Here is a 12,549-nt window from a genome sequence, read left to right on the forward strand (position 1 = left end):
GTGGGTTCCTCTTAACCTGGGTTCTGAGTTACCTGCTACCTGTCCCTCTAGTATACATTCTCTCTTCTACCCTGAAGAAAGAATCTTGGATTCCAAAAGCTATGATTACAGTCTATCATTCATTATCTACATCTATTAGAGGTACTGGGGTTGTACCACCAAAGAAAAAAAAATACGCATTACAGTTTATCTTATGACAAATTCCAGCACAGTTACTGGCCAAATGTACATCAAAATATACAAATCTGTTCATAATCTGTTGTCTAATAACATTACAATTACCCAATTCTATCTGTTGCATTATGCTTTTTTACTTTTCTTGAATTGCTAATCACTTCAACCAACGTATTACAGATGCTCTAATGTTTAACATGCAATACAAACCCATGTTTTGAAATACAAGAGCCAGAAATGGCAGTCACCATACAAGATCTTGTTTGAGACATACATCATCTGAATACTAGAACTCATTAGCCAGAGAGTCCCATTACACCTTCCTATTTCAGTCAAATTTCCTTAATTGAGTGCTGCCTGTGATTGCCTTGTGAAATCTCATGTCTGTCTATACAATAATATTGACATAAAAGAAGCGTTACTAACTTTGTGCACAACAGTAAGCAGTACTAATTAAACACATAATTTCATGTTTATAAGTGTGGTTGCTGTTGCTTTCATTATTATGGAAACTTTTAACTAACACAACTTTAGCAGTATATACATCATGGCACAACTACTTTATTCACAAAGCTTTCCAGATGAACAAACCTTAATCTATACCTCAGTGAAATATATAATATGGAAAAATATTTTTTAGAGTCTATCTCTGAAGATAATGACAAGAGGCTTACAGTACATTTGCTCACTTAAGAAATTTGTTGTCCTGAACCAACATCACTCAAAAAAAAGTATTATTAATAAAGATATGTCTTGAAGGAGAAACAGCTTACACTGTACTTCACTCAGTCCACTATCCTTCACAGTCTAAGTGTCCCACAGAAAGGCATGGGGTATTCGGCCATAAAATCTTTGACCACCTATGATGAAAGAACTTGATGGGGGGAGGGGGAGAGAGGGAGGAGAGGGTGTGTGTGTGAATAGAGAGAGAGAGAGAGAGAGAGAGAGAGAGAGAGAGAGAGAGAGAGAGAGAGAGAGAGAGAGAGGGAGGGAGGGAGGGAGAGTAGCTTTATGTGGCTCTGTGGGCCGTGTGTGGTCAAGGCTCAGCCTCTCTCGGCTTTGCTCACTTTTTAATGCACTCGGTACAGTGTGACATTTCATGTGTTGCACTAGCATTTTTCAGTTGGCACAACTCTCTTCAGTTCGGCAGAATCATTGTGTCAGCTCTCTTTACCCTTCCCTATTTGTTTGTGGTATGAAGGACGTTCACTGATCCAGCGGCTGCTTGCACAAAAAGAGACAGTCTAGTATCATCACAAGTCTTTAAAAATGAATGAAAATGGCAGAAGAGATAGATGGGAATTCTGAATATTTATTATGCAGTCACATAATTGACAATAACTGCAAATTTGCTCTAAGACAATATTACTATATCATGCAGAAAGAATTTAAAGATTCGGTTAACAATGAATTACCAAAAAATTACAACCCTCAACAGGAGGGATTCATCATTCTGTACATCAAGAAGCACTTTGTGTTAAAACTGCAGGCATGGAGCACTTGAAGAAATTGCCAGTACAAATAGTAAAATATATGAAGTCTTACACATCATACCACTGTCAATTGCAAGAGATTTTGATGGAACTGATTGAAGAGTATGTAGTCTTTATATATTACTGAAAAGGATGTTGGTTAAGTCAAGGGGCATGTCTGGAATGATTTTTCGATTTAAAATACTCTAGCGATGAATCTATGAAAGGAAAAGGATTGAACTAAAATTAGAATATCTGGAATTGATTGCAGACCTCACATTTTAAGTTGATTTGACTGCATACTGCCAACAGTAAGATACTAAAAGGTAAGAAAAAACCTATTTCTGATTTGATGGGGATGCATTTAAAAAGAAAATTGCATTGTAGAAGGGACGAATTCCAACAAACACAGTCCTGTTTCCTAAACTCACTAGCATTACAGAAAACACAGGGTTTGAAGAATTCATTGCGGCCTTAAAAGAATTATAAGGATAGATTTCAAAACATTTTGAGGACACTGTCAATCTTACATCTGTTTTCAAGCTGTTTCCGCGATCATTTACCATTGAAAGTGGCCATGTACATGAGCAAATGTAACTGATTGATCTTCAATGTAATTCCTGTTTTAAAGAAAAATCCTTTGACATTAAAGCTCCCCAGGATTTCTACATTACTTTTTTCGGATACAGTTTCCATGTCTCCCTCCATAATGAGGTTGCAAAAGTGGAATAATATTTCGATCAACATGTGCGTGTGTGATTCTACGATTATGAAACATCAAGATTACGTGGCAATGTGAGTGCAAAAAATTTGTGAAATTATCTACTTCTGTCAGTATGCTGGCAGTTTATACAAGATAAAAATTATATTCTGTCTGCAGTGCACCAAAAACAATTAAGCAATACTGAAAATTTATTTCACTTGGGATCTATGTTGTTAAATATGAAAAAAAAAGTCATATGCAGTGTGACTGCACTGTTATCTAAATATGACCCCTTCTACCACTCAGAAATCATGGTGTGGCAGTGGGAGAAGTATGCAGCCGCCAAGGTGAGCACAATGGCACTCGTTCCAGGGCATGGCTCATGAGCCAAATTCTGGGCTGTCCCTGCTTTAGACAATCATGTAAATTATACAATGCAGGCTTTCATGCTTAGCATGTGTGTACTTAGTGATTTTTATTCTATGAGCATTAGCCTATGGTCCAAGGCATAAATCTTTGCCAAATTTTATCTTCTAATGAGGCATCATTATAGGCTATAACAAATCCGAAAGTGAAGGTATGTATAAATAGTTCAGTTTGTTGAGCTTGTTTGAGACTGTAACTGCTGTTTGAATCATTATAGCTTCTGATGATGTCTCCAGCACTCGAAGAGGGGGAAAAAATAATTTAAAAAAAGACGTTAGGCAGAGAAATATGCCTCGGACCACAACCTAATGTCCATAAAACATAAGTCACCTAATATGTAAGTTGCAGCATATTGTCATAATTTTCACTGAGAAAGTGGACTGTAATTGTAAGATTGACTTAATAAAATTCTAGCAAGAGGTCACAACTATGATCCATGAAACATGAAAACAGCTCAAGTAAAATAAACTTCACACAGTATTATTGACTAACAACACTGAAAACAGGCTAACTGTATTTCAGTGAACACCGCTGCATAACATTAAAAATTGCTGCAATGGAATCTCAACTCAAAACAATTTTTTGTAGAATATGAGACAATATTTACAGAAACACACTCTATGTCGGATGGATGGTGTGGTGAATAACTTGTCATCTACACATACATTCTGACCTAGGCTTAAATTATTTCTGTTACATCACACATCAGGCACAGACATACAAATAAATCTCTTAAGAAGCTCTGACAATATAATTTAATTGGATGGACAAAAAATCTACTCACCAAGCAACAGCAGAACACACATATAAAAAACTGTTGTGATTGGCAAGCTTTCAGAGCCAGTGGCTCCTTCTTCACGCAGATGGATTGAAGGGGAAGGAAGAAACGTGAAGAAAAATGACTGGAGATGTCTAGGAAAAGAGGCAGATCTTGGGAAAGTCACCCAGAACCACGGGTCTGGGGAGACTAGCCTTTCCTTCTCATCCCATATGGTAAATATCCCCTAACCCGCAGTTCTGGGTGACTTTCCCAAAATCTACCCCTTTGCATAAACTTCTCCAGTTCTTTTCCTTCACGCTTCTTCCTTCCCCTTCAGCCCTTTGACTGAAGAAGGAGCCACTGGCTCCGAAAACTTGCCAGTCACAACAGTCTTTTATGTGTGTATTCTGCCGTCGCTTGGTGAGTAGATTTTTTATATATCAAATTAAATAAAACTAAAATATCATGCATTCTACTGAGGTTTACAGTGGTTGAAACAGACTAAGAAACTAGTTCCATTTTCCAGGATATGCCAATTAAACCTTGAAAGTAATCACTTTACTAAGTAAAATCTTTTACACACAGTTCTTGTCAATCTAGTTATATGACTGCAATGCTGAGGAGGGTAACACAATAGTGTCACTATGGGTTTGTATTAATTTGGAGCCAGGTTCAATGGATAGCTTGAATTTGATTCTCTGTTATTCAGCTAAATCATTTTTGGTGAGTACTGAAACAATTTCTTTAATCAAAGGACCAATTCTAATAAAAACTGAGAGTGTGTGGTAGGAAAGGGGAGAGAAGGGAGGGTGCAGAACTGCACTGGATATACAAGTCAATGTCCCAAATAACAATGTTGAAAATATTCACAGATGAAAATAAAGTGCTGATACAGAGATGAGTGAATTCATTCAGATTGCACAGCAGAAATAGATGTAATAAAATTCTATACTGACCCTGTTCATGACAAGAAATATCTGTACCATTTATAGGAACACTTCCATCTGCAGCATTTACAGGAACAGTTTCATCAGTAGATAATGACTTTGTATGTACTGTTCTGTCAACTTGCTTGGACTTCTGTAGTTTCTTTGGTGGCTGTATGACAGAGTTCTGAGTACTACACGATTCCACACTAAAATCATGCTGATCTGATGTAGCAGCTGATGATTTTTTGTATGGAGTGACAAGCAATGGCTGGAGAGACTCTTGTTCACAGGGACCACTCTGCAGATGCAATGGTACGTTATTGCCATTGAGAATAACTCTGAAATACTGTGATGTAGGGTTAGACACACTGCTGTCTCGACTGCTGGAGATATAATTCAGAGCTGATTGATCAAGTGATATGCCCATAACAGATAAAGGGTTCTGAGATGACACTGCACATCCTGCATGCTTGTGTTCAACAAATAAATTTATGTCTGGAAAACTCTGCTTGCAGCCTCCACATATATGCACATCATCTGTGGTGTTTAATGATGGGGCAATCCTCTGGAGTTGTGCAGCAATCCCTGGATTCAAGTGAACTGTAACAAACAGAAAAAGTTAAGAAAACTGAGATCATAAAACCAGTTAACTCATAAGTATTTTACTATTATGTATTAGCTGCTATGTGTGTGTGTGTGTGTGTGTGAGAGAGAGAGAGAGAGAGAGATAGAGAGAGAGAGAGAGAGAGAGAGAGAGAGAGAGAGAGAGAGAGAGAGACAGGGGGGAGGGGGGCAGACCACACATTGGCTAACAGGAAATGCTGCAAAATGGTTCATTATCTTATATCTCTGGCACGAAAAAAAGGGTGTTATTAGGGAAGAGACATGTATTAAGCTATCAGACAACATCCTACTGGGAACTAGTTACATGTTGGATCCCACAAGATTCCATCTTAGGGCCCTTACTTTTTCTTGTGTATATCAATGACCATTCATCAGTAACATTACCAGATGCCAAGTTTGTTTTGTTCGTCGATGATACAAACATTGCAATAAATAGCAAATCAAGTGTAGTCTTAGAAGGACTGGCTAATAAAATATTTGTGGACATTAATCACTGATTCTTAGCCAAACTAACTTTGAAAAAATAAACTACATGCAATTCGGAAATTGTAAGAGGTGTCCCCCATATGCCTAACACATGATGATAAGCAGATAGAAGGAGTGGACAGTGTTAAATTCTTGGGATTACAGCTTGATAATAAATTCAACTGGGAGGAGCACACCACAGAACTGCTGAAGCATCTAAACAAATTTCTATTTGCAATGTGAATTCTGTCAGACATAGGGGATATAAAAATGAAAAAGCTGGCATACTATGCTTACTTTCACTCCATAATGTCATATGGGATTATTTTTTGGGGTAATTCATCAAGCCAAGCTAAAGTTTTCCAGGCAGAAAACATAAGATTTTTATGTGGTGTGAACTCAAGAACATCCTGCAGAGGCCTGTTTAGGGAACTAGGGATACTGACTACTGTTTCCCAATATATTTATTCCTTAATTAAATTTGTCAATAAGTATTGCAGTAGTTCTATTATATGTTTATTACCTCAAAAATAAAAATAAAAAAAACATTTTTTTTTTTATTTTAAGTTCAGTGCATTAATGCAATCTTAGTAAATGAGTGTTGTAAAATGATCCTTTCATATAGTTTACATTAAAAAAAGAAAATGACAATCATACCACTTTGGACCTGTGAAAGGTACATTAGCTTATTTGTTTTAGTTGTAAATATTTGTCATGTATTTTTGTTTTTTTTGACATGTTCTACATCCTGGAGGACTTCCTCACTATGGGTCACCTGGAATGCAAGTAAATCTAATCTAATATAATCTAATCTAAAAATGAGATGAACATGAGTAGTGTGCCATTAATTTAGGCATTAACAGCTAACGTTTCGAAGTGTGTGTGTGTAAACAGGTCGGACAAACATAGGGAAACACCATATGAAACAGGTGCATGAACATAAATGAAAATGGTAGCCAAGCCTGCAGGTTTCGTTGTTGTATCTGATCTCAAATTACACCTGTGCATCATCCTCAATATGCTGCAAGTCAGTGTTGGTCAGAACAGTGTCCTGTGTAGTTGTGAGTGCATTACATCAGAGCTAAGAGAATTCTAATGTGGGCAAATTGCTGGTGCTTGTAGGGTGATTGCTTCTGTATCCAATGTAGCCAAAGTGTTTTGCGTTTCAAAAGGTATTGTATCAAAGATATATACTACACACACGAAAAGTAGTAAAACACCATCATGGGACGAAACCTGGGTCAATGTACCATACAGTTACTTGCAACCAGCTGGGTGTGTGATTCTTATGTTAAAACTTGTATATAGTTGCTGAGAGCCAGTCATATTTAAAACTGTATGACTGGAAGCTGTTTTGAATGCTAACAGGTTTCCTACACTGTGTTAAGCTTGGTAATATGTTATGTTCTTGCTGTTTCCATATTCTTGTCCACTCCCTGTTCAAATGTGCAATGTACACAATGCTTAAATCCTCAATAAACTAAATCTTAAATAATTATGAGGGTGAGTCAAATGAAAACCTTAAATATTTCTTTAAATGTTATTTATTGGGTAGAAGTGGTACAAAGCTGTATCACTTTTCAACATAATCTCCCCCACAATCAATGCAAGTCCTCTAGTGCTTACAAAGTGCATAAATTCCTTTGGAAAAAAATTCTTTTGGTAGTCCGCGCAACCACTCATGCACTGTGTGGCATACCTCTTCATCAGAACCGAACTTCTTTCCTCCCGTTGAGTCTTTGAATGGTCCAAACATACGGAAATCACTTGGGGGCAAGGTCTGGCGAGTATGATGGGTGAGGAGGTTCTGTTCGAAACTTCTTTGGTTTTGGTAATGAGGAATGGCGCCATTCTTTGCTCGCTCTCTTCGTTTCCGTTTTGTGGAAGTGAACCCAGGTCTTGTCCCCAGTAACAATTCTCACAAGGAACCCATCACCTTCTCATTCAAAGCGCTGAAGAAGTTCTTCATAAGCATCAACACTTCGTTCTCTCATTTCATGAGTCAGCTGCCGTGGCACCCATCTTGCAGACACTTTGTGAAACTGGAGCACATCATGCACAATGTGGTGTGCTGTCCTATGACTCATCTGTAAACAAGCTGCAATGTCATTCAGTGACACTCGGCAGCTTTCCTTCACTATGGCTTCAACTGCTGCAATGTTCTGTGGAATCACAACTTGTTGTGCCTGACCTGGACGAGAAGCATCTTCCACTGAATTCACACCATTTGCGAACTTCCTACTCCATTCACAGACTTGCTGCTGTGACAAACATGCATCACCGTACTGAACCTTCATTCATCGATGAATTTCAATAGTTTCGCACCTTCACTTTGCAAAAACCAAATAACAGAGTGCTGTTCTTCCCTGGTGCAAGCCGCAGGTGGGGCGGCCATCTTTATGCTGATACTGTGGCGGTATGTGTGCATCTGCACTATGCTGCAACCTACAGGCCATTCTGCACGCTATTTGTAGCACGCTTACCAACTTATAGGATAACGGCGCAAAATTTCGATCTGTTATTACAAATTTAAGGTTTTCATTTGACTCGCCCTCGTATATGTCAACTTGTCTGGCCTCAAACCACTTTTTTCTTTGTTAATTTATTCTTCTGTCTATTGTGATACTGAAATATTTATTCCTTATGCCCATAGGCAGAAATATAACCACTTTCAAATGTCAATATATCTGATAGATTACTTCCTGGAGATTCAATTTCTGACTTGTCCCATTTTTACCTCATTTTGAGAACATTACAACAATATCTGGAACAGGCCATTTCAAGGAGTGGAATGCATGCAACAGTAAATTTGTCAAACACATAACAAAAGATGCACATAAGGTTAGATTTGTGGACCAGCTTTTTGAAACACAGTTTTTGAGCTGCTTCTTCAGTTTTTGTATTGTATGAACTTAACTGAAGGATCCGTAGTAGATGTATATGGTAGATGGTTTACTGGTAGTTTTTAATTTGTAGTATCATACCCAGAAATGATCAGGGTCCTTTGGTAAGAGCCAAGTGGAGGGTCCCAACAAGAGGTTCCCTCGGTCCTGTGACGATCTGGGCTACAGATTTATGGACTTGTGTTATGGGATACAGAATTGTAGGATTCCTCTTGATAGCTCAGCAGTGCACTACACATAGCAAGCAGCTAGTAGGGTAACACTGCACCTGTGAAGTGCGCATTTTTTTATGGCTACGTGATAGTTTAAGGTTCTCAGCTGAATGCTCAGCAGTCAGTTCACAGAGAGAAAAAGTAGATCATGTCAAAGTAAAGACACTTCAAATGTCAAAACTCCAACTGTAGATTGATAAAGTGACAAAGTCCCCGAATTTACTGTGCTCAAAGAAAGCTGTCACACTCAAATTATGCTCATAATTGAGAGATGAATAAACACTGAAGTATAAAGCTCCAAAATATTTAATGAGGATGGAATGTATATTCAAAAGAAAGGTAAGACACAATTGGAGGGGGAGTGTTTGTTGCAGTCAACAAAGATATTATGTGTACTGACGTCAAAATTGAGTCTGACTGCTTAGTTATCCGGTAACGAGTAAGCAACCTATCAAGTTAATCATAGAATGTTTTTACAGGCCACCAGATTCCAGTGTAACAGTTGTAGCAACATTCAAAGAAAGTCTACGATCAGCAGTACAGAAGTACATCAATCATGCATTAATAGTTTGAGGTGGCTTTAACTTACTGATTATAGACTGTGGTATCTATGGTTTCATCGCAGATGACATGGACAGTTGTAAAATAGTTCAGAATTATTTTCCGAAAACAGCCTTGAGCAGCTAGTTTGACAACCCAGACACAATAGAAATATTTTGAACCTTGTAGCTACAAACAGGCCTGACCATATCGACAGTGTCAGTAGCAACAGGGATTAGTGATCAAGATGTCATAGTGACAATGAATACTTAAGTTAATAAAGCCATCACAAAGACTAGGAGAGTTTGTATACTGGAAAGTGAAGATTAGCAGTTGTTAAGCATCATATTTAGACAATGAATGGACATCATTTAGTTCCAGTACGACAGACACAGAGAATTTCCGGGCAAAGCTTAAACTGATCGTATGTTGCCCTCTGAAAAAGTATGTTCTGAGTAAGAAAAAACCCACCATGGCTAAATAATAAAATTTGGTAAATGCTGAAGAAACAGATTGTCACACCCTCAGTTCAAAAAAACAATGCAGGGATGTTGACAGGTAAAATTAGTATAAATTAACGTGTTTATAAAAAGTCGATGAGCGAAACATACAACAACTTCCACCATCATAAGATCTTGCTGAGAATTCAAGAAAATTCTGGCCCTGCATAAAATCGCTAAGCAGGTCAATGGCTTCTATACTGTCACTCATCAACCAGTCTGGTGTGAAAATAGGATACAGGAAAATGAGAACTGAAGTTTTAAATTTTTCTTTTAAAAAATTATTCATGCAGGAGGAGCGTACAGACTTTTCATCGTTTGACCATCGCACAGATTCCCATATGGAAGACACAGAAGAAGACACATTCAGAAGTAACTGAAGAGTTGAAAACAAATAAGGCTCCAGGTCCAGATGGAATCCCATTTCAGTTTCACAGCAAGTATTCTGTGGTGTTGGCCCCTTAGCTTTCATTTATCGTGAGTCTCTCACCCAGCACAGAGTCCCTGCAACTGAACAAAAGCATAAGTGATTTCCATTTACAAAAAGGATAAAAGAATGGGCACTCACATTATGATCAGCAGTACGTAAGTACACCAATCATGCAACAATAGTCTGAAGTGGCTTTAACTTACTGAGTATAGACTGTAGTATCTATGGTTTCATCGCAGATGATGTGGACAGTCTTGTAAAGTAGTTCAGAATTATTTTCTGAGCATATTTTCTTGAGCTTTTTCTAAGTCAGAATACAATAAATCTCCTTGACACAAGAAAACTTCTGTCCACATATCAGCATTGATCTAGAAAGCATAGTTCACGTGAAATTCAGCTTGCCCTTTTCACGAACCATGGATGAAAAGTAACAGGCAGAATCCACGCTCCTACATTTCTGGAAAGCATTTGACACAGTGCCCCACTGCAAACTGTTGACAAAGGTTTAAGCAATCTGAATAGGTTCTCGCGCATTTGAGTGGTTCAAAGACTCTTTAAGTAGCAGAAGCAAGTATGTTGTCTGTATGGTGAGTGTTCATTAGAGACATGGTACCATTAGGAGTGGTGCAGGGATGTGTGATAAGATCGCTCTTGTTCTTTGTATACGTAAGTGATATGATGGATAGGGTGAACAGAAATCAGCAACTGTTCGCTCACGATGTTGTAGTGTACGAAAAGTGTCATCATTGAGTGACTAGGAGGATACATGATAACTTACACATAATTTCTCCTTAGAGTTATAGATGGCAGCTTGCAAGCAGAAAAAATGTAAGTTAATCCACATGAGTAGCAAAAGCAATCATGTAATGTTCAAATATAGTATTAGTGATGTGATGCATGACATAGTCATGGCAATTAAATGTCTAGGCATAACATTGCAAATTAATATGAAATGGAACAAGCACATAATGTCAGTAGTAGGGAAGGTGAATGGTCAACTTTGGTTTATTGGAAGGGTTCTAGGACTGCGTGGCTCATCTACAAAGGAGGCCACACACGGAACACTTGTGGAACTTGAGTACTGCTAGAGTGTTCTTGTTGGGAATGATACTGTAGGAATCAGACAAAAGATGGACATCAGTAATTCTAACTGCCCTTGAACAGAACTATTTCAGATGAAATCTTTATTGAAATCTCCCTGTACGGTCAGTTTCCATTTATTTCTACCAAGTATTATCAATACCTACATTCAAATTTACATGTACATCCATGTTCTGAAAGCCACTGTGAACTGCTTGGCAGAAAGTACTTACCATTCTACCAGTTATTTGGGCCTCTTCCCATTCAACTCATGTATGGAACACAGTAAGAATGATTGGCTAAATGCTATTGTGCTTGCCGTAATTAGTAATCTTGTCCTTGCAGTCACTACAGGAGTGATACATATGTTGCTGTAGGTTATTCTTAGATTTCACTTGGAGCTGGTTCTAGAAACACTGTAAGTGGGATTTCTCAGAATGATTTAGATCTGTCTTCAAGTATCTGCTAGTTCAGTTTCTTCAGCATCACAGTGACACTCTCTCTATGCCCAAACAAATCTGTGAACATTCATGCTGTCCTTCTTTGTATACATTCAATATCCCCTGTTAGTCCTGTTTGGTACACATCCCACACACTTGAGCAGCATTCTAGGATGGATTGCATGAGTGTTTTGTAAGCAATCTTCTTTGCGGGCTGATTGCATCTTCCTAAATATTCTACCAATGAACCAAAGACTGCCACTTGCTTTTCCTACAACTTCCATTTCATATCCCTACAAACTGTCACTCCCACATATTTATATGAGTTGATTGATTCATACTGTTACTCACTGATACTGCAGTCATAGGACACTATGTGCTTTCCTTTTGTGAGCTAGATAACTTTACATTTCTCAAGATTTATGGTAAGGTACCAATTTTGCTTCCTTTTTGCCCCCCCCCCCCCTCCCCCCAATTTCAGCCCCTTTCACTGAATGGAGTGTTATGTAGTTCCATACACTGTATAATAACAGACTTTGTGCATATGGAATAAAAAGGGTTAGCTGTTAGGTGCAGATGCTCAAGCTAAGTGTGCCACAAACTGTTCTATGATGACAGTTGGTCAGTATGAATGTCAGGAATATTGGTTGCTAGCTGGCAGCATTAGCTTGGCCCATTAGCTCGTGAAGTAGTGCCGTGGGTGGCTTGGTAGTAACATATCTTTCCCAACAGTCCTCCTCCTGGTGTGTTACGAGGTATTGTGCCCAAACATGGAGTCTTTAAAAGGAAATTAAAGCTTTCCACTGACAGTTGATACATATATTGTCAGAATGACCTCTACTGTGGCCACCAAGGGACTGGTTTCTAATGAAGTGTTACCACGGAAAGGGG

General features: G+C 38.3%; 1 protein-coding gene across 3 annotated transcripts in view; it reads right to left on the minus strand.

Moving 5' to 3' along the window:
* Positions 1-12,549, minus strand: part of LOC126191580 (zinc finger protein 239-like) — a 319,091-nt gene that overhangs the window by 280,692 nt on the left and 25,850 nt on the right. For all 3 annotated transcript variants that reach the window (XM_049932511.1, XM_049932513.1, XM_049932512.1), the window contains exon 2: positions 4,492-5,064. In XM_049932511.1, the coding sequence (XP_049788468.1) occupies positions 4,492-5,064 (573 nt within the window). The remainder of the gene's footprint in view (positions 1-4,491; positions 5,065-12,549) is intronic.

Source organism: Schistocerca cancellata, chromosome 6 (assembly GCF_023864275.1).
Source record: "Schistocerca cancellata isolate TAMUIC-IGC-003103 chromosome 6, iqSchCanc2.1, whole genome shotgun sequence".
NCBI classification, from domain to species: Eukaryota; Metazoa; Arthropoda; class Insecta; order Orthoptera; family Acrididae; genus Schistocerca; species Schistocerca cancellata.